This window comes from Ursus arctos, unplaced genomic scaffold, assembly GCF_023065955.2.
Source record: "Ursus arctos isolate Adak ecotype North America unplaced genomic scaffold, UrsArc2.0 scaffold_2, whole genome shotgun sequence".
NCBI classification, from domain to species: domain Eukaryota; kingdom Metazoa; phylum Chordata; class Mammalia; order Carnivora; family Ursidae; genus Ursus; species Ursus arctos.
In genome coordinates, this window is record NW_026622874.1 from 6,693,570 (window position 1) to 6,719,789 (window position 26,220).

General features: G+C 45.1%; 1 protein-coding gene across 3 annotated transcripts in view; it reads left to right on the plus strand.

Annotated features, from left to right (window-relative positions):
• The first annotated feature begins 281 nt into the window (after positions 1-281).
• Positions 282-26,220, plus strand: part of ACBD3 (acyl-CoA binding domain containing 3) — a 34,778-nt gene continuing 8,839 nt past the window's right edge. The window contains exons 1-5 of one of the 3 annotated variants that reach the window (XM_057315193.1): positions 282-631; positions 16,830-16,971; positions 17,632-17,772; positions 20,997-21,155; positions 23,234-23,408. In XM_057315193.1, the coding sequence (XP_057171176.1) occupies positions 346-631; positions 16,830-16,971; positions 17,632-17,772; positions 20,997-21,155; positions 23,234-23,408 (903 nt within the window). In that variant the 5' untranslated portion in view covers positions 282-345. The remainder of the gene's footprint in view (positions 632-16,829; positions 16,972-17,631; positions 17,773-20,996; positions 21,156-23,233; positions 23,409-26,220) is intronic. The other 2 variants (XM_057315192.1, XM_026509511.4) reach the window with 2 other exon arrangements.

The following is a 26,220-nucleotide window of genomic DNA, read 5'->3' on the forward strand; positions in this document are numbered from 1 at the left end:
GCCCCTCCGCGACCCCAGCCCCCCCGGCCCCGCCCCGCCGCGACCCCCAGCCCCGCGGGCCCCGCCCCGACCGCCGAAAGTGGGGGGCGGGGGAGGGGCCAAGGGGGGAGGAGGACGCTCGCGGGTAGACGCGGGCCCGAGGGGCGGGGCCGGGGCCGGCCGGGGCGGGGCCCGCGGGGGCTGGGGGTCGCGGAGGGGCGGGGCGCGAGCCTCAGCCCCTCTCCCGGAGCCGGAGATCCTCCTCAGCGGCGGAAGTTCCGGCGTCGGCAAGTGGGGGTCAGAGGTCAGCAGGAAGTCGATACGTGGCCGCCGCCTGTCCCCGCCGAGGAGGCGCAGCAGCCGGAGATGGCGGCGGTGCTGAACGCAGAGCGACTCGAGGTCTCCGTCGACGGCCTCACGCTGAGCCCGGACCCGGAGGAGCGGCCCGGCGCAGAGGGCGCCCCGCTGCTGCCGCCGCCGCTGCCGCCGCCCTCGCCGCCCGGGGCTGGCCGGGGGCCGGGCGCCGCGGGGGAGCAGCCGGAGCCCGGGGAGGCGGCGGCTGGGGGCGCGGCGGAGGAGGCGCGGCGCCTGGAGCAGCGCTGGGGCTTCGGCCTGGAGGAGCTGTACGGCCTGGCGCTGCGCTTCTTCAAAGGTGAGCCGGCTCGGCCCCACCCCCGCCTCGGCAGCCCCGGCGAATCCGACCCGGGCCGTGGCCCGAGCGTGACCGGGCCAGTCACCGCCTCGCCTGCCCGGGCCGCGGCGACCGGAGCGAGCTCCGTCCTTGGGGGGGGGGGGTCCCCGAAGTTTGTCACCACCCGCTGGGCCACTGGGTCACACCCCTGAAGGGCCTGGAACGTCAGTGTAGTAGTCCGAGTCCTGCCTCCCCGAGGTTACCAGGACGTTTTACCCAATTTAGCTTCTCAGGTTTCCATGGCCGGGGTGGAAGAATGAGCCTTTTCTCTCCCAGGGGATCCCATTCTAGGATGACTTTTTGTATGGGTTTTGTTTTTATTTTTGTTTTTAACTGTCGCCTTCCTTTTCTTGTTTCCTATGGCTTGGCACATCACACTCCACCGATTTTTACCCCTTTTTCGGGCAGGAACAAATCTTCCCATAGGTTCTGTTCACTCCCTTTCCAGTCATTCTGGGGAACCGTAAACTCCGGATAGGACTTGCTCACCTGGCAGTTTTGATGTGGCAGAGAGGAGCAAGTATTAAGCTAATAGGTTCCCTCTGGCTAATCAACCTCTAAAGGCTTCGAAGGGATGCCCATTATGTTCTAGTAACTTCTAGATGGTTAGAATTGCACCTTGGAAACAATGTGCAAGAGTAAATTCTCAGTTAAGGCCTAAAAGTACCCTCTCTGTTTCTCGCAGAATTAATTGTAAAATGCCTGTTGTCTTAGAGCAACATTGTGGTGTGTGGTTTTTTTTTTTTTTTTTTTTTAATTGGGTGATTCACTGGTGGTGATACCAGTCACATGATCTTTTCAGTGGGAAAGACTGATGAGAAGCCCGTTAGTTTGATTCTTAGAGATATTTAGATCTTGAGGTGCAGATCTTCTGCAGAATGAAACTTTAAAAGTGGTTGCTAGGTTTCGTGTACATTCCAGAACAGCATATTTATGACACTTTTCCCAGAGGGAGTTCCTTTTGGAGTACAGTACATACTTCAGTAACTGAAGTTGTGTAGTTCATTGTAGTGATACATGCAAAAGCTATTTGTTCTCTCCCGAAATAACTGTGCAAACTAATGATAGTCTTTTATAAATTTTGCAGAACATTTGATTATTCCACATTCATTGTATTTTTTATTAAAAAGTTTACCCTTGAAATATTCATTGTCATTGAACAGGGAGTTCAGTCCTCTGTGCACTGGCCAGCTCGGGGAATTGGTAATGGCTAATGGGTTTTGGATCACTTGACCCTTAGGTCACTGGCTTGGATTTAGTGTTTCCTGTGGTTGTGATATATTACCACTTATATAGAAATCTGGTGTTTCCTATACAATTTGTATAACTATATTTTACTTCAAATTTTTATTCTTGGAACTTAACTTTTCCAGTGTTCAGGAAGATTAAAGTATATAGTAGCACAAAGGTATCTAAGAATAGAAAAAGACCCACTTTTAATCCTAGCTTTTCCCACATGACTAACAAAAAAATAAAGGTCATTTTATCTTCTGAGCCTGTCTTATTTGAAAGTGGTAATATTTTCTTGGAAAGATTAAAACACTGTATGATGTGCAGTAAATTTAGCATTGCTTTGGGAGTCAGGAGGCCCTGGATTCTATTTACCATGTAAACTCCTAGACAACTAACTTTTCTCTTCCAAACTGTTTTCCAGGTGTGTGTGTGTGTGTGTGTGTGTGTGTGTATGTGTGTGTATAGAGCAGCTAGGTTCGATGAAATTTGATGTCTCAGATTTAAGATTTGGTCTCAAGCTAACATTATTTTAACATGTTCGTTGAGTAGAAGCCCTTGGGGAACCTGTAATTGGGGGGCCTAGTTATCACTGACCTTAGAAAAGCTACATTGATAGGTATGGTTCATTCACTTCCTAAGTTAAGCTCTCAAAGCAGTATTCAGATACTTAAAAGGAGAAATAGCAGTGTAGCAATTAAAGCTACCTTTCTGCATGGATCATTACATAGTTGGCAATGATGAGGCTGTTAGGATAAGAGACGCCTAAGGGGGGTGCAATCTAAAAGCAGTCAGAAGAATGACGGAAAGTGGGTGAGTCAAATGTTGCTGCATTTGTTTTAATGTGTAAATTTTCCCAGTGCAATACTTGGCATTTTTATCAGTTTTGTAAGGATTTCTAATAGATCACTCTTTTGTGGTTTTTGTACCAGAATCTCAGCAAGATTCAGAAATGACATTAAATTTTATCTTCCACTGTGGAATAAATATAAATCTTGAAAGAATGGCTATCTATTGAAAATAACTTGGATTGGGAATCACGAACTCTGTTTCTTCTTCCATCCTTGTCTCAGTGGTCACAGGCCAGTGTCTGAACCCATTATGTCAACTAATCACTCTCTTAATTTCATGCAGGTAAACATAATATAATAGATGAAAGTATGGGTGAGTGTAAGTTAGCTTTCTCACTGTCCAAACTTCAGACATTGTTGCGGCTCCAGGCTGGCTCAGTTGGTAGAACATGTGGCTCTTTTTTTAAGATTTTATTTATTTGTGAGAGAGAGCTAGCCCACAAGCAGGGGGAGCAGCAGGCTCCCCATCCATCAGGGAGCCTGATGCGGGACTCAATCACAGGACCCTGGGATCATGACCTGATCCGAAGGCAGATGCTTAACCAACTGAGCCGCCTAAGCACCCGAGCATGTGACTCTTGATGTTGGGGTTGTGAGTTCGAGCCCCATTAATGGGTGTAGAAATTACCTAAATAAATAAGCTTTAGATAAATAAACTTCAAACATTGTTGAATCCTTTAATGGGTAAAGTTTTATGTTAGGTTACCACTATAAAGTAGTGGTAAGGAGCTTAGTGCCCAAAAGTTAAAGACCCAGTGACAGTCTCAATACAGTGTGAAGGATGGAAGGGACAGATGCCATTCCAGAGGCGGGGTCTGGGGAGCGGGCGGGAACGGCCAAGAGTTGTGAAAGGACAAGGCGTGTGTCGGGAAATGTCAGTTCCGCGGAGGGACTTAAAGGCCATTGTAAATAGCCTTTTTGTCAGTGACAGTGAAGAACCATTGAAGGTTTTTACGGGGCGGAGCCAAGTTGCCCGATTCTAGCTTAGCAAGCTTCAGCTGGTATTCTGAGCTCTTTGGGTAAGGACTGTGTGGGGTGGCTTTATTGTAGCCTTTATACTTCTTGGATGGAGCTAACCTGAGGAGTTGTGTTTTGGTTTTTAGAGTCTTTGGGGGTGAATGTGTCCTTCTCTAGTATTTTATTTTTTCATTGCATGAAGCTGTTAGATGGTTGCATTAATTTAAAATTCCACAGTGTCAATTAGCCCCAGTTGCTGAGCTGATGTTCACTCTATGTCAGGTACGGCTTTGAGATAGTATAATACATAATATGCAACATACATTATTCTGTGTAATCCTCCACAGACCTTCTAGTGAGGAGTTGTTCTGGTTTCTTAGTAAAGGAACTTGATCCAGGTCCCTCGGTTATTTGTAAGAGGCAGTGTTGATTCTCAACTCTGATTCCAAAGAGGTCTTCCCGCTACAGGAGATGACAAATGAATAGAAACCCTGCTTTTTCTGATGGTGTTCTGAGGAAGATATTTAGAATTACTATCCTGTTGCCTTATCACATTTTGGAACTTTTTATTTGTTTATTTTTATTTTTTAAAAAAGATTTTATTTATTTGAGAGAGAGCACGAAGGGGGGCGGTGGGGAGAGGCAGAGCGAGAGGCTGAGCAGGGAGCCCGATGCGGGCTCGATTCCAGGACCCTGAGATCATGACCTGAGCCGAAGGCAGACAGTCAACCGACTGAGCCACGCAGGCGCCCCCTCATTTTGGAACTTTTTAAATATATGTGCTTGGAAATATTAAGGGCTAATGAAAAGATTCATATTGGTTTCTGCACACACTTTATTGAGTCTCTTTAGATACCTGGAGGAGTGAAGTGTGAGATAACCATCTACTCTGAATTCCTACACGATATTGTATCAGGCTTGAGATTTTGAACGTAATGGGGCGGAAATTGGCTCGGAAGGACTAAAGTAAACGTGCTCGTCAAAATATTGACATGATAAATCCCACTGCTACTAATACAATATGAGCTCTTTTGGGAGGCCCGCATTTAGCTAGAGTAATGATTTTTTTTTTTAACTCTTGTAAATTGAAAATGGATGTGTTAATTCATTGGGGACTGGAAAATGGTGGTACTCTAATTTTCTTTCGCTGGAATACTTTCCTTCATATGCTGTTTGGTGTGGAGTGTAAATTCAAATAGGAAAGGAAAAATGCTTCTTTCCCTTTATTGGTTTTCCAAATAATGAGTTGTTTCTCTAGCAGCCTTAACAGGTGACAGGTTTTTTTATTGCCCTTATGTACTCATGCTTTTAAACATATTTGATTTTTCTTAAGCTCTTACCGATGCTCAATACCATCTTTAGCAAGTGGGAGCCTTGTCAGATTGGCTCGTAAGTTCCTTTGACATGACTGGTAATTTTTCATAGCTTCCTTGCTATCTGGTGTGATGAGATATTCCAGGTTATTCTTATACATTCCCTGATTCAGCGGGAATCATCAGCCATTTGTCCAAGGAGACATGGTTCCCGTTAGTGGGAAACAGCATTTGAAGAGACGTAACATGGATGATGGTAGTGGATGCTCATTGCTACTGGATTGGCCATTATTTCTAGGCCTTTTCGGTAGACAGATCAAGGGTGGGTGTGTGTGTGTGTGAGAGAGAGAGAGACAGACAGACAGACAGAGAGAAGGGAGCATTTTTGAGCCTATGATGTATTTAAGCTGTAGTTGAATTTGGAGGAACTTAAGTCTTGGCCTCAGGGTCTTTCTGGACTTGTTAATGCGTTTCCGCTAGCTGTGCTGGTGATTATACTCCGTGGTACACACAGCTGTCACCGATCGCAGAGAGGCTGTCAGGCGGACGGGCCGAAATGGCTGTTTCCGTTTGTCACTTTAGCATATGCGTGTACAACAGCATGTAAGGATGGCCCCATTAATGTTTTTTAAAAATGTACAGCTGTAATTTATTCTTTGGTAACATGTATAATTAGTGTGTGCCTCCTGGACTTCAGTGGTCTGCCCTCAGATAATTTCAAGTTTATTACTATCGACCATCTGTTAAATTTTGAGGTTTTTTTTAAAAGATTTTATTTATTTGAGAGAGCACGAGTGGGGAGGAGAGGGAGAAGCAGGCTCCCCACAAGCAGGGAGCCGAAGGCAGACACTTAACTGACTGAGTCACCTAGGCACCCCATAAATTTTGAGTTTATTTTTCCCTTTTTTATTGTCTTTACCTTTAGACGTAAGTGTATAATACTATAGGAGGACATACAGACCCAAGAGACAGTTCTAACCACTGGGAGCGCCTGGGTGGCTCAGTCGGTTAAGCATCAGACTCTTGATATCAGCTCAGATCATGATCTCAGTGTCGTGAGATCGAGCCCCACATCAGGATCTGTACCCAGCTTGGAGTCTGTTTTTCACTCTCCCTCGCCCGCTTGCATGCTTGCTCTCTCACTCTCCTAAAATAAATAAATAAATACGATCTTAAAAAAAAAAACACCAAATCAAAAAAAGAAAAAAAAAAGAAATTGTAGCCACTAAGAATAGTAATACCTCTCAAGCATCTAATTTTTTAATTTGCTGGTTCATATTAAATTTGAGCTGAAGTTTTCGTGTGAAGACTGGATTCAAGGATATGTTTGTACATGTGCATGTTTATATGCGTGTGTGTTTAATGTAAGTGATTTTAACATTCACCAGAAGCCTCTGTTTGTTTAACACACATGCAGAAAAGGACACAGGTGATAGGTGTATCGCATGATGGACTTTCACAAAGGGTACATACTCTGGTCACCAACACCCAGAAGGAGATACTGTTTATGGTAGCTTCCCCCTTATCCGTGGCATCGCTCTCCCTGGTGGTCAGCTGCAGTCAGGATGCAGGTGGTCCTCCTCCTGACCAAGCGTCAGAAGGTCAGTAGCAGCCTGGCGCAGCGTCACACCTCCAGCGTCCTTCACCTCACGTCATCTCATCCATCATGGAGGCATTTTATCATCTCCCGCCATTATAAGGATGAGGACAGGACAGTAAGGTATCTTGAGAGAGGCCACGTTCACATAACTTTTATTACAGGGTGTTGTTATAATTGTTCTATTCTTGTTGTTACTGTCTCACTGTGCCTCATTTTATAAATTAAGCTTTATCATAGATACATACATATGGGGAAAAAGCATACTATATATAGGGTTTGGTACCATCCATGGCCATCACAGTGGGCCTTGAAATGTATCCCCCGCGGATAAGGGAGGACTACTGTACTTTAATCCGTTCACTAAATGAGATCTGTTCTGGCTCAGTATTTAGGAAGTTGCGCTCTGGAGTCAACACTATCTAGGGCCCTTTTTCTAGTTCTGCCACTCAGTTTCTTAAATGCCGTGCCTTCCTTTAACTCAAGGGTTGTTGTGAGAGTTACGGGAAATTATATATGTAAATTCTTAGTCGAGTGCCTGGCAGTTGGTATTCTGTGGCTGCTTACGTTGTTAAAGAGGAGAGATAACCAAGACTTTATTATGGGGTGTGTTGAATTAATTGGGAGGAGGAGTCAGCTTTTATTAAACACTTAGTACGTGCTAGGCCAGGGTGTTTTATAGTCATTGGCTCAGAAATACTGCATTGTGTTACACTTTCTTACAAGTAATATAAGAATTTACCAGTCAGGTTTTTCTCAATCCAACATGGAGGAGATGTGGTTTTAATTTTAATATTTCTGAAAGATGGATTTTACTCCAAGTATTCTTTGGGAGTCGGCAGTGTGCTAGGGCCGTGAAAGCAAACACATTTGATCTTAGGCTGGTTTGGTGGAAATACAGGGAGGAGAGAGATGGTCCTGCTCTCCTCTGTACAGATCAGACAGTCCCTGGATAATGCTTTTTAGTTTGAGGCGTCATCCTGTAGGGTTAAAGACAAATGGAGCTGGTCCAGAAGAGAGCAACTTGTCTAGATGCGGGAATTCAGATCCCTGCTGTCGTTACCGTGATGGGTGCTGTGCGGTCAGTGTCTGCTCCGTGCTCGGTGTGGGCACTCTACCAGGACTTTGGAACACATTTTTTCTAACCCTCACAAGAACCCTATGGAGAAGGTCCCTCCATTTTATTGGTAACAAAACTGAGGCTCGGAGGGTTAAATGAGTAGTCCCTATTACGTACTCGGCGGAGAGGGGATATAAGTGCAGGTCTTCGGGAGGGGCGAGGGAAGGAGCTACGGATGCTCAGCCCAGAGAGTAGGGAACTCAGGGCAAACATGATGGGTGTTTTGTGGCTTTTGAGGTCTTATCGGTTAAATGTGTTTTACTTAATGCTGAGCACCGGAAATAGACCCTCTGGATGAAAATGTGAGAGGCGAAGTCAGGTTAAAGAACTAAAACTCACAGCCACGCAGAGATGGAATAGAATGCTCTGGGACAGTGAGTTCCCCTCCCCTGGACCTGCTCAGGCGTAAGTCAGCAGTTGCAAGGTGGGTAGGCTTCAGTTCCTCTTTCTTAATCTTCTTTGTATCTGCTACAGGTTTTTTCTTTGTGGTTACCCTGAGGCTTGCGTAGAATTCTTTATAGTTATTTTAGTTTAAACTGGTAACTTCCACAGCATACAGGAACTCTGTACTTTGCTTCTCTCATACTTTAGGGTACTGATGATTTCATATGCATCTTTTTTATACTGTGTGTCCAGTAACAAATTATTGCAGGCCAAGTAGATGTGCAGAGGGGATTTGAACTTCAGGTGTGCAATTCAGTCACTGATGGTGAATATCCTCTCCAGCTCGTAGATTGTATGGTTTCATTTCATCAAATAAAGGCTAGAAGGGACATTGAAATACTTTGTTACATCCTCCACCTTTATCTCCAGAGAGAAGAGAAAAATATGATTTTTGTGTAAACTTATTCTAGCAATTGAGGGGTGAGACTAATAACCCTTTGTATATTATTTCAGGTGGAAGGGACTTAATATTAATCTTTCAGAGCTTTGGGGTTGGTAACTGTGATTATAATACTATTATCAAATTATGCTGCCTTATTAGAACTGTAAAGTTAAGTACTAATGAATTTAATAAGAACATAATTTAGAAGCCATTTCTATTTTTAGTTGCTTGGGAAAATGTGTTTTCTGTATTGCATTAGTTTCCTATTACCACTATAACAAATCACAGATTTAATGGCTTAAAACAGCACATACAGTCTTACGATTCTGGAGGTCAGAAGTTCAAAATGGGTCCTCCCAGAATTTCAAGGTATTAGTCCATTGTTTTCTAGCTTTCAGTATTCATAATCTTAAGATGTCTGTAGTCTTTCTTATTCCTGGTCCTGTGTATGTCACCTGTTTTTCTTCCTAGAAGTTTTTAGAATTTTCTCTTATCTCCGGTGTTCAAGAACTTCTGTTATTGCCTTTCTGTTTGTTTAATTTTTTGAATGATTATGTTCAATGTTTGATAGTTCTTCTAGTCTCTAAACCTGCATCCTTCATTTGTGGGAAATTTTCTTGTATTATTTCATGATAATTGCCCCTCTTTTTTCCTCTCTCTTCATACTGTTAATGTATGAATTATGCTGTTAATATCAGGTGTTGGATCCTGGATTGAACATCTAATTCTGTTATCTTTTCCATCTTTGTCTTTTTGCTCTGTCTTTTTTTTTTTTTTAAAGATTTTATTTATTTATTTGACAGAGATAGAGACAGCCAGCGAGAGAGGGAACACAAGCAGGAGGAGTGGGAGAGGAAGAAGCAGGCTCATAGCGGAAGAGCCTGATGTGGGGCTCGATCCCACAACGCCGGGATCACGCCCTGAGCCGAAGGCCTGCCACCCAGGCGCCCCTTTGCTCTGTCTTTTAAGAGATAATTTCAACTCTATTTTCCAACCTATGGAAGATTTTTAAAAATTTGTTTTTACATTTTTCATTTCCAAGAGTTTTTATTCTCTAAATTGTCTTTCTTTCTGGTACCTTGTTTTGCTTAATGGACTTATCAGCTTCTGTCTCTGAGGATATTAAATGCAAGTTTAGTTCTGTGTTTTATTTTAAAATTTTCTTTTAGGGGGGCCTGGGTGGCTCATTCGGTTGGGTGTCTGACTCTTAGCTTTGGTTCGTTTCAGGATCTCAGGGTCGTGGGATCCAGCCTCGCATCAGACTCCACGCTTAGTGTGGAGTCTGCTTGAGATTCTCTCGCTCTACCCCTCCTGCTTTTGCACATGCTCTCTCACTCTCTCAAGTAAATAAAATCTTTAAAATTTTCTTTTAGACTTTTTTTCCATGTTGGAAGCTTTCTCAAATGTTGGGTAACACTTGGCTATTCCTTCATATAGAAGGGTAGGGCACTGAGCAGCTCACTGTAACCTTGAGCAGAAGCCTTTCCTGGAGGGTGAAGAGGCACAGGTTTCATAGGGGAACCCTCAGACATCAGTATCTGTCAAATCAGTAACTGTCGGTTTTTTCTTTTGGGCTAGTTTCCCCTGCAAATACTCCTGTCTCCTTCCTGGGATGTATGAACTTAGTTGTCAGCCATCAGGAACCAGGCAGGAGAAGGGAGGGCGGCTGGAGTTGTTCACCATTTACTAGGGAAACTTTTGTTTCTCTGTGTTTAGTCCTGCAGTTCACTCGCAGCCTGGTGTCCTCCCATCTGGAGCATCTGATTCAGGTTCTCTAGTAAACTGCAGACCTCTGCTGAAGGAGGGGTGAGGTAGCTCTTTGCTGAAGTAGGGGTGAGGTAGCCATCTGCATGCTTGGGGTTGCCAGACAATGGGAGGGAGGAGTACCAGTTAACAGATCAATTACCCTCCCCTGAGGGATACACAAAACACAGGTATATATATATCTCTCAGGGGAGGGTAATTGATCTGTTAACCTGTCCCAAAGGCTGAAAAATAAGTTGCTTGACTTTTTTTTCTTTAAGATTTTATTTATTTTTGTGACACAGAGAGAGAGAGAGGAAAAAAAAAAAGAGCGTGCATGTGCAAGCCCCAGCGGGCCGGGTAGGGGGGTGGAGGGTGCGGGGGAGAGGCGGAGGGAGAAGCAGACTCCCCACTCAGCAGGGAGCCCGACATGGGACTCAGTCCCAGGATCCTGGGATCATGACCTGAGCCAAAGGCAGATGCTTAACTGACTGAGCCACCCAGGTACCCCAGTTATCTTGACTTTTTAAAAAATTTTGTTAAGAAAAGAAGTGTGTGTGTATGTATGTATTTATTTTTAAAGATTTTTATTCATTTGAGAGAGAGAGAGAGAGTGAAAGTAGCGGGGAGAGGGAGAAACAGACTCCCCGTTGAGTGGGGAGCCCAGCATGGGGCTCGATCCCAGGACCATGGGATCATGACCCCAAATGAAGGCGGACACTTAACCATCTGAGCCACCCAGGCATCGCAGTGTGTATGTATTTAATATGAAAGTACATATGCGTATTGAAGAAAATTTGGGAAAATAAAAAATTAATAAAGAAAAATCTATAATCCAGTCTTTCAGAAATAACTGTTACTATTAACATTTTGGTGTGTTTCCTTTTCTTGTTTTGTTGTGGTTTTTTTGGGTTTTGTTCTTGTTTTAGATAAATTTTGTCCCCAGCCTGAATAAGGATGATTAATTTGAAGATCTGGTAATAGAGTTTAAAGAAAAGATTATGGAACAGTTCTTAAAACTAACAAGTGTGTAAATGATTCGATGGAAATGCCAGTATAATTCATAAGAATGGATGTACTGTTTTGCTAAGTCTCACAGAAATTGACCTGTAAAGTTAATTTTTTCTTTAGTGAGATTTGTTGGGCATGGTTTTGGCAGTACTGGTGGACCAAGCATGGTGCTTGCTTAGCTCTGGGGCTCTTGGTGGTGAACAGATTTGACTGCCTGACCAGAACTAACTGTTAAAACGTATTCCTCTTTTTTTTTTTTAAGATTTTATTTTATTTTAAGATTTTTATTTATTTGAGAGAGAGAGTGAACAGGTGAGAGAGAGAAAGAGCACAAGCAGGGGGAGAGGGAGAAGCAGGCTCCCCACTGAGCTCTTGAGAGCCCGAAGCAGGACTGGACTGGGATCATGACCTGAGCCAAAGGCAGATGTTCAGCTGACTGAGCCACCCACCCAGGCACCTCTAAAGATTCTAGGTTATTTATTTTTTTTTTAAAGGTTTTATTTATTTATGTGACAGACAGCCAGCGAGAGAGGGAACATAGGCAGGGGGAGTGGGAGAGGAAGAAGCAGGCTCCCAGTGGAGGAGCCCGATATGGGGCTCGATCCCGAAACACCGGGATCACGCCCTGAGCCGAAGGCAGACGCCTAATGACTGTGCCACCCAGGCGCCCCTAAAGATTCTAGTTTTAAGTAATCTCTGCACCCACTGTGAGGCCCCATCTCACAGCCCTGAGATCAGGAGTCCGTGCTGTACTGATGGAGCCAGGTAGGCGCCCAGAGACATATTTCTCTTTTGAAAAATCCTTTATGGATTGGTGGTATATTCTTAATTCCGTCAGGCATAAAAAGGGCAGGTGTTAAAATGACATTCAGATATCCTGAAACTCACCCTCCCTATTGATGAGTCACTTCTTAGGGCTGGAGGTCAGCCGAACACCTTGCTGATTAATGAGTACAGTTTCCTTGTTTACGCACCAATCCCTTCTTCCCCTGCTCCTAGATCATTACTGCTGAGTGTTCTGAGTGTTCAAAATAAAGTAAATTCATTACCTGATAAGAAATGGGCCCTCCCGCCATTAAAATAACTGGTGTGCTCATAAGCTAAAAAATTTTTTCCTCGTATGCGCTAGACCTGTTAGTTCAAATCCTGTCCCCGTGCCAAGTTAAGAATTTGTGTGTTGTGTAGGTTTGAAAATTCCTGTATTACGTGACTTATCAGGAACGTGTTTGGTCTTCCAGTGAGTGAAGTTTCCATCTGCTTTTATCTTTATTTACATTTACTTAGGTCAAAGCAACTACTTTCACAGGCTTTTTTTTTTTTTTTTTCTTTTTTCTTTTCTGAAGGAGAAAATGAAACAAAATCCCAGGAATAGTGACTGAACAAAGCAAGGAACTTGTGCCATGTGCTCTGCCCCTGCTACTTCTCAGGCTCGCCACACCTTCTTTCTCAAGTCACCAGCACATAATTTCTTTTTATAAGACTCAAGATAAAATGATGTAGTTAGAATAGTTCCTGTTTGGTTTTTTTAAAAAAACCTGGGGCGCCTGCGTGGCTCGTTGGTTGAGTGTCTGACCGTTGGGTTCAGCTCTGGTCATGATCTCATCAGGGTCCTGGGATCGAGCCCCACCTCAGGCTCTGTGCTCAGCGGGAAGTGTGCTTGGGATTCTCTCCCTCTCTCTCAAATAACTGAATAAATAAAATCTTAAAAAAAAAAGCTTAATTATGTTTCAGCTAATAGATCAGAAGTTGGAACTGTTCTTCAAATCATCACAAGTTGGTGAAAGTGAGAACATTGTTCTGGGCTATGTTTCTTTTTTCTTTCTTTTCTTTTTCTTTTTCTTCTTTTTATTTTTTAAGTAATCTCCACACCTAACATGGTGCTTGAACTCACACCCCGAGATCAAGAGTCGCATGCTCTACCGACTGAGCCAGCCAGGTGCCCTCGGGCTGTTTTAATAATTACCTGTGACATAATTAGTACCAGAAAACTTTTGGTGGTTAATTTGTATGAAATAAAGGTAGATGCTTAAGGATGGTTAGGCACATCTTCAAAATTAAAGGAAGGCTTTTTGGTTAATGGTAGCCCAAAGTAGCCACTATTGTAATACGTTTTAACAATAGGGTTCTAAGTAGCTAGTTTTGTAAGAAAAATCTTAACTGTAATTTTAATTGATTGATTGATTGGAAGAGAGTGGGGAGGCAGAGAGGGAGAGAGACAGAGAGTGGGGTTGTGGGGGGGGGAGAGGGAGAGAGAGAATCTAAGTAGGCTCCATGCCCAGCACAAGCGGACGCAGGGCTCAATCCTACGACCCTGAGATAATGACCTGAGCCAAAATCAGGAATCAGACACTCAACTGACTGAGCCATCCAGGTGCCCCATTAACTATAATTTTTTAAAAGGAAGCTCTATAGTATGTATAATCGCTCACCCAATTCTTGAAATTTCGTCTTTCTACATTCTGTGTGGGTCTTTGGCCATGTTGTAGGCATTTTTATATAATTCTAAACATCATATATAATTTTTCATTCTACTTAACTTTAGTTAATACATCATAAACCTGTTCTCTGAAATGCTGTGTAGCCCTTATAATTGCCTTTTTAATAGCTGTATATTCTGTTCCCTGGATTACTGTAATTTAAGTGTTGTGTTATTGTTGAATAGTTAGATTTTTTTAATTTAAATAATACAACAGTAGGTACGTACAACACCATTTTTCTTGCCAAGATAATTTTTCAAGGTTGTATTTCAGAGAGATTTCATTGGGAAGAGAATGAAATAGCAACTCTTTTGAGCTTTTTGGTTTTTCCATGAAAGACAATGCAAAAGGTTTATTTTGGTTTTGTAAACTCTAATCCATTTTGCTTTATCTTGATTATAGACTGTGATGGAATTAAACTCAACTACTGGCCCAGCCTGAGTTGAAACAAGTCTACTTCGTTGCCTTTTGATCTGTTTCCTTCTAAGTCAGAAGTAAACTCCAATCTTTTCTTGGGGCGCCTGGGTGGCTCAGTCAGTTGGACATCTGCCTTTGGCTCAGGTTATGATCTCAGGGTCCTGGGATCCGAGGCCCATGTCGTGTCAGGCTCCCCACTCAGCAGGAAGTCTGCTTCTCCCTCTCTGCCCGTTCCCCCGCTCATGCTCTCCCCCCCCTCAAATAAAATAGAATATTTTTTTTATCCCATGTAACTGTTATACTTTGTTTGCAGTAAATATATACCTGAAATATGCACCTGGATACTGCTGTTTACTGTATTGCCATGTTATAAATTTTTAATTCAACCTCAGTAATTTGTAAGTTACATGATGGCAGTGAATTTACACTTGGGCTCAATAAATATGTATTAAGTTGAAGGTATGAATATAAAAATGTTTTCTGTAATGTCCATCATTAATTGAAATAGCATTCCAAGAGTTGGATTTTGAAGTGGGAGTTGCCCTTTCATTAGTAAATACAGAACTATGATAATCCCGTCCCAAAAGCTTTAGAGGAAGTTACTGCTCTTGGTGCTCCTTGTCTAGTGATACTGTTTGCTGAGTAGCTAAGACACATGGGAGGTCCACAGAGTGCTGAATTATTTCAATTTTTATTAAATAAGGTCAGTGCCACACTTTTGTCTTTTCTTAATATTTATCTTTCCCAAGTATTGAATAAGTTCTTGAAGAAGAAAAGCTTTGACATATAAACAAGCGTATGTAAATGGAAGCTCCTTTTCAGCCCCCATCCACCAGTTTTGGCAGGGCTTTCCCTAGAGGCAGTCCGTCTTAACAGTTCAGTTTGTTCTTCCACGCCTTTTCCTTGGAAAGGTTCCGATGTCCCAGGTAAGGCTTCAGTTTTCTGAGAGACTCCTTTGGTTTCTTGTCGCGTGACTTCTGGATTTTGTTATTTGCATCTACCGTCATATAAGGGGACCTGGAGAATATGCGTGTGGGTGTGTTTACGTTCTGTATTTTGTCAGTTCTAAGACTCACTATTATCTTACATGCTATTAAGAAAGGAAAACTGCTCTTTTAAGTGTAGAATACTGGATTGCAAAACTGAATCTGACTTTCGAGATGTTAAAGTGTGTGGTCGGGGGAGTGCTTGAATGGATGGGATAGATTGTGTGCTGCGATCCTGTATCGTTTTCTGCAACTTGCTTTGTCACTTAGTGTTTCCTATAATTGCTTCATGTTTACCACAGTCTGAATGTATCATGTTATTTATTAGTTTCTTTATTGAGGAACTTTGCAGTTGTTTATGGTAACAAGGAAACAGCTGTATCCCCTACGTCTGTGTATTTGGGACAGTATCATGGGTGGATCACAAGAATTGGGATGAGTGGGTCATGGGGCATGTATATTTTTAGTTTTGAAATAAATTGCTAAATTGCCTTCCAAGAAAACTGGCAGCGTATACTTCCAACGTCAGTATAGGAGAGTGGGTACCTCTTTGTCCCATTCTTACCAACTCTTGATGTTACCTGACTCTGTTTGACCCATGTGACGGCAGAGGCTCTGGTAGCTAATGGAACCGTTTGCACTTGTATTTGCAGTCTGACTAGTGAGGTCGAGGATCTTGGGATGCTTGTTAGCAACTTTAGTTTTTTTCTCCTCTAAGTTTCCTGTTCATAACCTTTAACCCACAGTCTTGTCTTATCAGTGATTTTATTTTGGTGACGACTGTGTGGGTGGATAAAATATGTAGGCAGTATATACTACTTCCTTTTTTTAAAAAAAGTGGTAGTCTCTTTTATTGGAGCCAGTCAATAATTAATGCTGCCATTTATCAGAGAAGCAGAACCGTTCCCTAAGGATTTCCCATTGTACCAGCAGCCACTTTCATATGGCTTTGAATGGTGGTGGTAGGGCAGTCTTTACAGGTCAGAGCTGGCTCCACTCTTCATTGCCTGTTGGAAGCTTGCCTGAGCCAACCACGATATGGAGGAGGGAGAAGGATCTGATAGCTATCATCGATACCATCCCATGACTTCTGAAGGAGAGGTGGACGGACTCCTTACTTCCTTAGTGAACAGAGAGGTTCGGGGGTCTCACAGCTAGGAAAGGTCTGAGAGGAGATTTACCTCTCATTTCAGAGCCCCTTCAGCACATCGCACCGCCTCAGTGGGACCGATGCGTTTGACTGTAGCCTTTCAAGGTACGCGTAACCTCTTATGCGTGATCGTGTTGAAAGTGACTGATACAAAATTATTTTTTAAACTTTTAAAAAACGATTGTTACACAATTTTTGATATGTGTAGAAGATGTCCAGCAGAACAGTGTGTGTGTCTGTTAACTTGACGGACGGGTTTCTCTGTAGAAGTTGGATCATAAGGATGAGTGCTGAATCTCTGCATAAAGGGTTTCTCTCTTAGGCTCCGACTATTAATATTTAGTATTTGAAGTACAGATGTCACCGTAAGATCTGTATCCATCCCAGGCAGTGGCATCCCTTACAGCGGACCTTCAGCGTAGAATACCGAAAATACATTTTTTGCCAATTCTGATTGTTTTCATGTTTCTTTATCTTACAGAAAAAGATGGCAAAGCCTTTCATCCAACTTATGAGGAAAAACTGAAGCTTGTGGCACTGCATAAGCAGGTTCTTATGGGCCCATATAATCCAGACACTTGTCCTGAGGTTGGATTCTTTGATGTGTTGGGGAATGACAGGAGGTAACTGTGTTTTGTTGTATAATGACCTTAGTGAGAGTAGTGTTGAGAAGAGCGCAAGGCGAATCGGTTAAGATGCAAACAGCTGGTCCCTTAGCTTAGAGGAAGCCTGAAATAGCCATTTTTGCTTGTAGCTTCTGGAGTCTTCAGATGTGTATCTGTTTTTGACTTGGAGGTGTTTATGGATAAATAATGTGGAAGAAATTTACTCATCTGCTGATGAACATAAGACAAGTACAGCTTCGTTTGATTCTTCCTAAATAACATTCAGAGCGGCCACTTAAAATAGAAGTCATTGATTTCCTTACGTAGACACACACACCGTTGTGGCAGAAAACTGTGCCCCGAGAGCTGTATTCGGTTCAGACTAAAACGTGATAGAGGGAAGGTCGGACTGTGATACCCTTTTGCTTGTATGGAAATTACCCACAGTGCAGCTGAGCTGTAGTTTACAGCAGTAAGTGTGCATTGTACTGGCACATCTAACTTAGTACATCGATAACGCATACTTGTTGAAACTTGAGTTTTGAGCATTTTGCTTGTGGTAGAATCATTCTGCGTTTTAGTTGTCGTTGAGAATTATTCACGTTTAGGTTTAAGTTAAATCACGTTCCTACTCTCTGAGGAAGAGGAGGTAATGACCTTTCTTGCTATTCCTTCCAGGAGAGAATGGGCGGCCCTGGGAAGCATGTCTAAGGAGGACGCCATGGTGGAGTTTGTCCAGCTCCTGACTAGGTGCTGCCATCTCTTTTCAACGTATGTTGCATCCCACAAAATAGAGAAGGAGGAGCAAGAGAAGAAAAGGTGAATTTCGAGGGCACCTCGTACTTTATTCCTGTGCAACCCAGGTCTTGATGCTTTTGCCTTAGGGAGTGTCTGCTCTGGATCACGTGTCCCACTCCCCTTGGATTCCCACTTCTTTTTTTTTTTTTTTTTTTTTTTAAGATCTTGTTTATTTTTAGAGAAGGAGGGCACGCGAGCAGAGGGGCGAGGCAGAGGGAGAGGGAAAGAGAGAATTTCAAGCAGACTGAGCACAGAGCCTGATGCGCAGGACTCGATCTCACGACGCTGAGATCGTGACCTGAGCCGAAATCAAGAGTCGGATGCTTAACCGATTGAGCCCCCCAGGCGCCCCCAAATCCCTACTTCTTAACGGCACTTTTTCAAACCTGCTGGTGTAAGCAGATATTTGTACTAGGAGTTGGAGGGGCAGGGCGCTGCAGGTTCTGTCTGGCTTTCCCTTTGAAAGGAAGCACCTCTCCATCGAGGCAACATTCCTCTTGTCCTGGTTACACCGAGATTTTGAGCAAGTTCCACTGTAAACTGAGCCCCTCTCCCCACCCCTGCCGTCGGGTCTGACACACCCTTTGCTGTTGTTTCCCTTGAGCTTCTAGAACCTTATGCTCCATATGATGGCTATCGCCTACACTACGTGGTAGGCCTTATGGAGATGTTCATATTGGCTCTGGCTCCCAGATGGCTTATTAACTGTTTCCAGGGGGTGGGTGGGAATGCTGCTAAATACACCGTTTATGTCGATGGGATTTTTTGTCATGACTGTGAATTCAACAGCATTATAGTTAACTTTTTTTTTTTTTAAGATTTATTTGAGAGCATTGGCGGGGGGAGGGGCAGAGGGAGAGAGAATCTCCAGCAGACTCCCTGCTGAGTGCAGAGCCCGACGAAGGGCTAGAGATCACGACCTGAGCTGAAACCAAGGGTCGGATGCTTAACTGACTGTGCCGTCCAGGTGCCCCCAGTTAACACCTTATTTATCTAGAGGTTATATTTTCAATAACTTTGATTGTCTGAAATATCTGAGTGATGAAAATGACACTATAAAGCCATTTTTTCCTCACATTATATTTACTTTAGAAACCGTTGGTTCTCTGCTTTCCTACCTTAACCTGAATTGGAACAGAAAACAGCCTGATAGGAAGACAGAAACCATGAAAAATAGACACAAGAATTATAAAAAAGCATAGTAGTCAGGGGCCACTGATATGAAGATAAACTTCTCCATCACAGTATTCGGACATAGACAGTTCTTATGTTTGCAGTTGTAACTCCTGAGTCATCAACAGACAGACTGGGGGTAATTTATTCCTGTTTTTATTCCTGTTTAAGATGATAGGAAGTAGTTTAATACATTTTCAGAAGATATTTATCCAAAGGAAGATTGTTTTTATCCACAGGAAAAGTTTTGATTCAGGCAACCGTCTTGGGTCCCCTCCCTCTTTGGGAGCTTTGTACTGTTACTTTACTATCGCTCAGTAAACGTGCTTTGCTGCTCAAAATAAAAGTTTTGATTCCTAGTGGTAAATTGAACATTTAAGTTAGTAGTCATCTTAACGTGTAAAACTGCATTTTCCTTTTAAAAATGTACTTCTGGGGGTGCCTGGGTGGCTCAGTCATAAAACGTCTGCCTTCGGCTCAGGTCATAGTCCTGGAGTTTTGGGATCGATCCCTGCATCGGGCTTCCTGCTCAGTGGGGAGTCTGCTTCTCCCTCTGCCTCTCCCCCATGCATGCTCTCTCTCTCTCTCAAATAAACAAATAAAATCTTAAAAAAAAAAAAAAAAAAGGACTTCTGTCGTGAGATGAAATCCATCTAGCACCCTTTGAAAGCGTTTAAGAACAGACTTCCTTTTCCTACAGTCCCAGTGCTGGCTGTGGAACCTCTTGTCCTGTACCAGCTGTGACAGTTAAAAATAGGTCACGTTATTGCTATGTTTTGAGCCTTGATTGCGGCTCGGATGTGCTGTTCATCACTTACAAGAGTTTGGGGAGAAAAATGGGGAAAGCCGAGTAGTTCTCGTGGTGGGACCAAGAAATGGTGTCCCCTCAGATCCTCAGGGACCTCCTGCCTCCCGTCCTCAGGCGTCCTGCCCTCCACACCATGCTCAGTCGGCACGGCACCCGGTTCTCGTGCGGTGGGGTCTGTGCTTCCCCGGGAAAGGGGCTGAGGGCGGACGAGAGCTGGATAGGGGCTGCACCTGCATTTCCAGCTCTTTTTCTCTTTTAAATTCAAAGCTTTGATATTTTTTTAAATTTCAGCAGTAATATACAGAGACATGCGGTGTAAATATTTTTCATTATGGCAGTATGTGAAGCACAGACCCAACCTTCCCTCCCACCCTGCTTTTAGTCGCTCTCTTCTCTCGATAGATGAGAAAGGACACATTTAAGGGTATCTTTTTTTTTTTTTTAAAGATTTATTTATTAGAGAGAGAGCTCGAGCGCACATGTGCACGTGGGGGAGGGACAGAAAGTTTAGCAGACTTCTGCGCTGAGCGTGAAACCTGATGGGGGGCTCGGTCCCAGGACCCTGAGGTCACAACCTAAGCTGAAAGCAAGAATTGGACGCTGAACTGACTGCGCCACCCAGGTGCCCCCAGTTAAGGTGTTTCTTTGCAGTTCTTTTCCTATTATTTCCTTGCTTTTTTCATTAAACAAGCATATGAAGTGTCTTTGCATGTCAGGCCACATAGTCATGTTTTTTTGTGGCCACATGGCATTTTGGGGTACATTATTCATTTTAGACATACGCATCGAGTGCTCGTTCTTTCCAGCACTGTGCTCAGCTCTGAGGATGGAGTGCTGGGAGGCAGGCAGCCTTGCTCTCGCGGAGCACGGACTTTTAACAGTAGGGCAGGTGCATTGCTGAATTTTCATACAAACTTCATTGCAACCACAGCAAACGGTGGGAAGGGAAAGCCTGTGACTCTGTGAGCGTAGGTGAGGGAAACCTTCGGGATGCGGGCACATCATGATCTCAGTGGTCTCTTACTGGGGGACACCTTTCTCCTGTGCTGCACGGCCGTGATTATTTCTGCCATGTTCTCGCAGATTGTGAGATTGACCCCACAGAATAAATTTCTACCAGCGGAGTGTATGCATTTCAGATTTCAATAATATGACCACAGTGTTCTCTCCGAGTTGTGTCAGTTTTCACTGGGAAATAAAGTCTTTAATTATGTTTAAGCAGGGTTCTTTGTACAGGGCTCACCGTGCCTGTCCTCGATTGTAGGAAGGAAGAGGAGGAGCGGAGGCGGCGTGAAGAGGAAGAAAGAGAGCGTCTGCAGAAGGAGGAGGAGAAGCGCAGGAGAGAGGAGGAGGAAAGGCTGAGGCGGGAAGAAGAGGAGAGGAGGCGAATAGAAGAGGAGAGGCTTCGGCTGGAGCAGCAGAAGTAAGCGGGTCGGACTGCTTTTGTTCAAGCGTGAGCGCCGGACCGCCACGGTCTCCGGGTGCCACCTGAGAGCTCTGTGACATGTGCGCTGAGAGGCGCACACCACCAGTTCCCACCATTTGTACCAGTAATCTGTCATGTTACCGAGAGGGCCTCAACTCAAGCTTCAGTGGGTGGCGACAAGGAAAGACCTTGGGGTTAGCTGCCGGGACCCAGGGACTAGAGCGGGAGCTGAGGTGGCTTGCTGGCTCTGTCCCTGGGTCCACGCGATCTTGTCTCACTTCCTAGCTGTTCTCGCCCCTTCTGTTCTCTGCCTTGGTGGACACGAGGCTGTCCTGGTAGACCGGCCAGATTCGGAGAGAGCCCCGGTTACAAAGTCCCAGGACAGAGGAGCTGCTTCGTGCAGCCAGTGTCAGGCGTGTCTGTTCCTCATACGGGATTTGGGACCTGTAACCATTTCTCATTCAGGGTTGTGAGAGCAGCTGCGTCACAAAGGACTGGTTCTTCAGGAGGGAGCTGTGGGCACAGGGAGGAAGGGGTTGACGCTGCACGTGGGGGAGGAAGGTCTGAGGTGCGGGGTGGGGGTGGGGGGTGGCATTTAGAGGAAACCAGAGAGCATGACAGTCCTTGGGTGTCCTGTTATCTCCCAGCAGCTCCTCAGGCTTCAGCAGTAGTCACAGACCGGCCCAGGGCCCTGTTCCACTTTGGGGAGAGACTAGAGTGCTACAGCTTTGGGAGCAGGCGGTGCCCTGGGTGGGCCCAGCGTCGCTTCCTGCAGGGCTTTGTGAGATTTTGCTTTATCTCATCTATCTGCTTATCTGTCTATTGATAGATGGCTTTGTGGTCTTTGTGAAGTTGGTCACATAAGTGAGGTAGGAGGCCAGTGGTGCCTGTAGGAGAGAAAATGAGATTTATGATAAGAGAAATTACTGTCTCTAAGCCAAACGTACTCAGATATTTTCAATATTGTTCTGGAAGGCAGGCCTTATTTATTTATTTATTTATTTGTCAGAGAGAGAGAGAGTGCGCGCGTGCGCGCGCACACACAAGCAGGGGGAGAGGCAGAGGGAGACGCAGACTCCCCGCAGAGCAGGGAGCCCGACTCGGGGCTCAATCCCAGGACCCCCGGATCACGACCTGAGCCGAAGGCAGACGCTTAACCCACTGAGCCACCCACACGTCCCAAAGACAGGCTTTATTTATTTTTTTTAAAGATTTTATTTATTTATTCTACAGAGATAGAGACAGCCAGCGAGAGAGGGAACACAAGCAGGGGGAGTGGGAGAGGAAGAAGCAGGCTCATAACGGAGGAGCCTGATGTGGGGCTCGATCCCACAACGCCGGGATCACGCCCTGAGCCGAAGGCAGACGCTTAACCACTGTGCCACCCAGGCGCCCCTCAAAGATAGGCTTTAAATGAAATGCTAGGGGCACTCAGTTTCCCTGGCTGTATTTACACTGACCAGCGCCGCTCATGGCATAGTCTGGTTACTGTCCTGCCTCTTCCTGCTCTCCGTGCATTCAGGTAGAGAAGCCGTGGCCAGCAGCTGAATGACGCCTGTCGGTCCCCACCCCCCACCGTAGATGACAGGGCACCCTTGCGCAGCGTCCTCCTGGGAGTCCAGGCTGACACAGGCCTGCCTGACTGCGTCCCGGCTCGGGCCGCTCCCCGGCAGTGTAATCTCAGGCAAATTCCCGAAGGCCTGCACTGTCTTCCATCTGAAGCCTTGTCTCTGCCACGGTCATGAGCGCCCGGGTAGCTGAGGACCTGCAAGCCCTTCGAACACCGCGTGGCGCATAGTAGGGGCCCCGTGACCGTTCGTGGTTACGATGGGGATCCGACCCGCGTATCATTCTCCTTCCAGCCCAGATTTTCCTCGAAAACCCTCAGCGGAAAGTGAGAGGCCCGGTGTCTTTTCTGGAATCTGTCATCTGGGCCTGGGACACGTGTTGGTGGGAAGGCATTCCTGGCTCAGTCCCTTCGTGACGTGACAAATAGAAATCAGCCGTGAGGACATTTTTTTTCGCCGCGAGCCGTGGCCTGCGGTCCGACGGCTGTGTGTTCTCTGACGTTGCAGGCAGCAGATCATGGCGGCCTTGAACTCGCAGACGGCCGTGCAGTTCCAGCAGTACGCGGCGCAGCAGTACCCGGGCAACTTCGAGCAGCAGCAGCTCCTCATCCGCCAGCTGCAGGAGCAGCACTACCAGCAGTACATGCAGCAGCTGTACCAGGTCCAGCTCGCCCAGCAGCAGGTGCGCCGGGCGCGGGGGGGCTCCCGCAGGGACCACAGCTCCCTCGCCACGGGGGCTCGCCACTTCCGCATCCGTTAGCCTCGAAGGATAAAGTAACTCGCAGGGGCCTCTGGGAAGGGAGACTCGGGGTGCGCGGGCAGTTACGAAAGCAGATAGATGGCGTGGAAGCAAAAACTGACGTGGCCACTGCTTTGTCGCAGGGCATCTGGGGGTCGTGTGGGCCAGGTGTCATTCTGGTGAGTCCGGGGGAGACTCTCTTGGTGGTGACTCTCTTGGTGGTCCAGGCACCATGAGGACTTGGGTAACTCGTGTTCGTTCGACCATGGTGTTCAGGCGGTGGGCTCTCATAGGCCGGGGCAGCTGCCTGTGGGGGGACCCGTCCCGTAAGGCTGTCGGCTGGTTTTGCAGGCTGGTCCTCTTGATGTTTGCGTGAGGTGCTGGAGCGAGACCGTGCTCCCCTGCACCACGGTGGTAGTCCTCCCCCAGCTCCCTACCCGCAGGTACTTGGCTTCCACACAGGAGTGAGCGACTTAGGATGAAGAGATGGGATGAAAAACAAGGTCACACTTGGATTGGGTCCTGGCTTTGCCATAATCTAGTTTGGTATCAGATAGGCTACCTGCTGCTCTGATTTTTCTGTCTTTTCTCCCAGTGGGTGGGAATGGGATAAAAAATCCTGGTACCTGCCCCGCTCACCTCACCGAGCTCTCAGAGGACTAAAGTGAGAACGGGAGTTGCTCTGTGAAAGTATTTGTGTACATACAGCAGATCACTGATCCGTGTGCCCTTTTCACACCGGGCAGAGGCACTAATGCCTTCGCAGAGTGAAGCCGGACAAGTTTTATTTACTTGCTTTTTTTCACTTAGAAAGCAGTTATGACGTGCCAGACAGTCTGAGGGAAGGATGCGTGCGACATTGTAGTTGCTTGACGTTTCTTGTCGGATGAAGTGATCCTGGCTGTTTTACCAACCTCTTTAAATTCTTTGGAAATTAATATCCTTACTTAAAATACCTCTTCCCTTGAATCTTTAGCATTAGCGAGTAGTTAAAAAGCACTGCAGATTTTGTGTCGTTCATGAGAAGATGAAAAAGATTTTATTTATCAATAAATATAAGTGGCTTTTCTGAGGGGTTTCTTTTCTGTCCTCGAAAGCCTGTTTCTGCTTGAGCATACCACCCCCTCTTCCTGCTTCCGTGACGGGCTGTGAGATGTTTCCAGTGGGATAGCTCACGCCCTGCCCTGTCGATGGGTTGCTGTCATTTAGTGGAACACAGTTGGTCAAGTAGGGCAGACCAAGAATCTGTGGAAGAGAAGGATCTGGAATCCATAATTTAGATAACAGCGATGGAACTCGGTGTTACACGTTGATTGGTGCTCTCTGGGAATGGAGAAGGAGATGCACCGGGGAGGGAGCAAAGGAAACTTCAGCCCCCTAAAGTAGTGATTTTTTTTTTTCTAAATACTGAGCAAAATGGCAAAATACTAACACTTGTTCATTCGGAGGTGTAGCTGCGTGAGTGTTTGTTCCTGTACCTTTCTGTGCTTTTTAAAACCTTCCCAAAGTGCCGATGAGAGACGGTGTAAATAAATCGTTATGATCTGTTGTCTAGAATAGATAAATATCAGCGGGCAGTGGGATCCCCAAAGGGAGCTGTTCCCTTTGCCGGAGGATTTCAAGTACGGCCTCCTGGAGAGTGGCTGTCTGAGCGGGGGGCTGATCGTCCACAGATCGTGCCGTGAGCCTTCTCAGTGTGCCAGCTTGTTTTGGTTGTATACGCTTTTTCTGGAACCGGTATTCTTTCTGGAAAACTGATGTGGGAATGACCGAGAATCTAGGCCTTGGAAGGAGGTATTTTAAAATCCTGCGAGTATTACCAGCTTGCGTTAGCCGCAGAAGAAAGCGTTGCCGTTGGTGGAAGTAATTGGATTGTAGATGATATGTTAAATGTGTGTGCAGATATGCAGGAATATGTCATTATCCCCAAACCATGAGATTACAAAGGCTTTTTCCCCTGTATTTTCTTTGTTTCATTACTTTATTTATTTTTTACTTTTGTAAACATAAGCTCACTTAACGCCTACATGGTTCAATTTAGAGTTACTTCAGTGCCCAACTGTTCATCAACAGTAAAATGGATAAGTTGTGTATCTTCACAACAGAATAGCATAGCAGCGTAAACAAACAAAATACATTACTCGTATGACCTTATTGATGAACCCTGCAAAAATAATGTCGAGTAAAAGAAGCCAGACACAAAGAAGAACCTTTATTATACAATTCCATTTATATAACATCAAAAAAACAGGCAGAGCAAGTCTGTAGTGTTGTAAGAAAGAATAGTTGTGACCCTTGCAGTATGGCTGGGGAGTGTGTTGAAAGGAGGATTCTGGGATGCAGATAATGCCTTGTCCTGGTGTTGCTTACATGGGTATGTTTGGTTTATGAAGAACGACCAGGCTGTACATTTCTGTATGATTGGTACACCTTTCTCTATGTATAGTTCAAAGTTTCCCCAAAATTTGCTTAAGTAACAACACTTAGGTATATCTAGTAATACTAATACCCATCTTTTTTTTGAGAGAGAGAGAGAGAGAGAGAGCATGAGAGGAAGGAGGGTCAGAGGGAGAAGCAGACTCCCTTCTAAACAGGGAGCCCGATCTGGGACTCCATCCTGGGACTCCAGATTCATGACCTGAGCCGAAGGCAGTTGCTTAACTGGTTGAGCCACCCAGGCGTCCCCTACTAATATCCATCTTGATGGAGGAAGGGAATGTCCCCAAATAGTTGTCCTTTGTGTTTAAAATGTTTT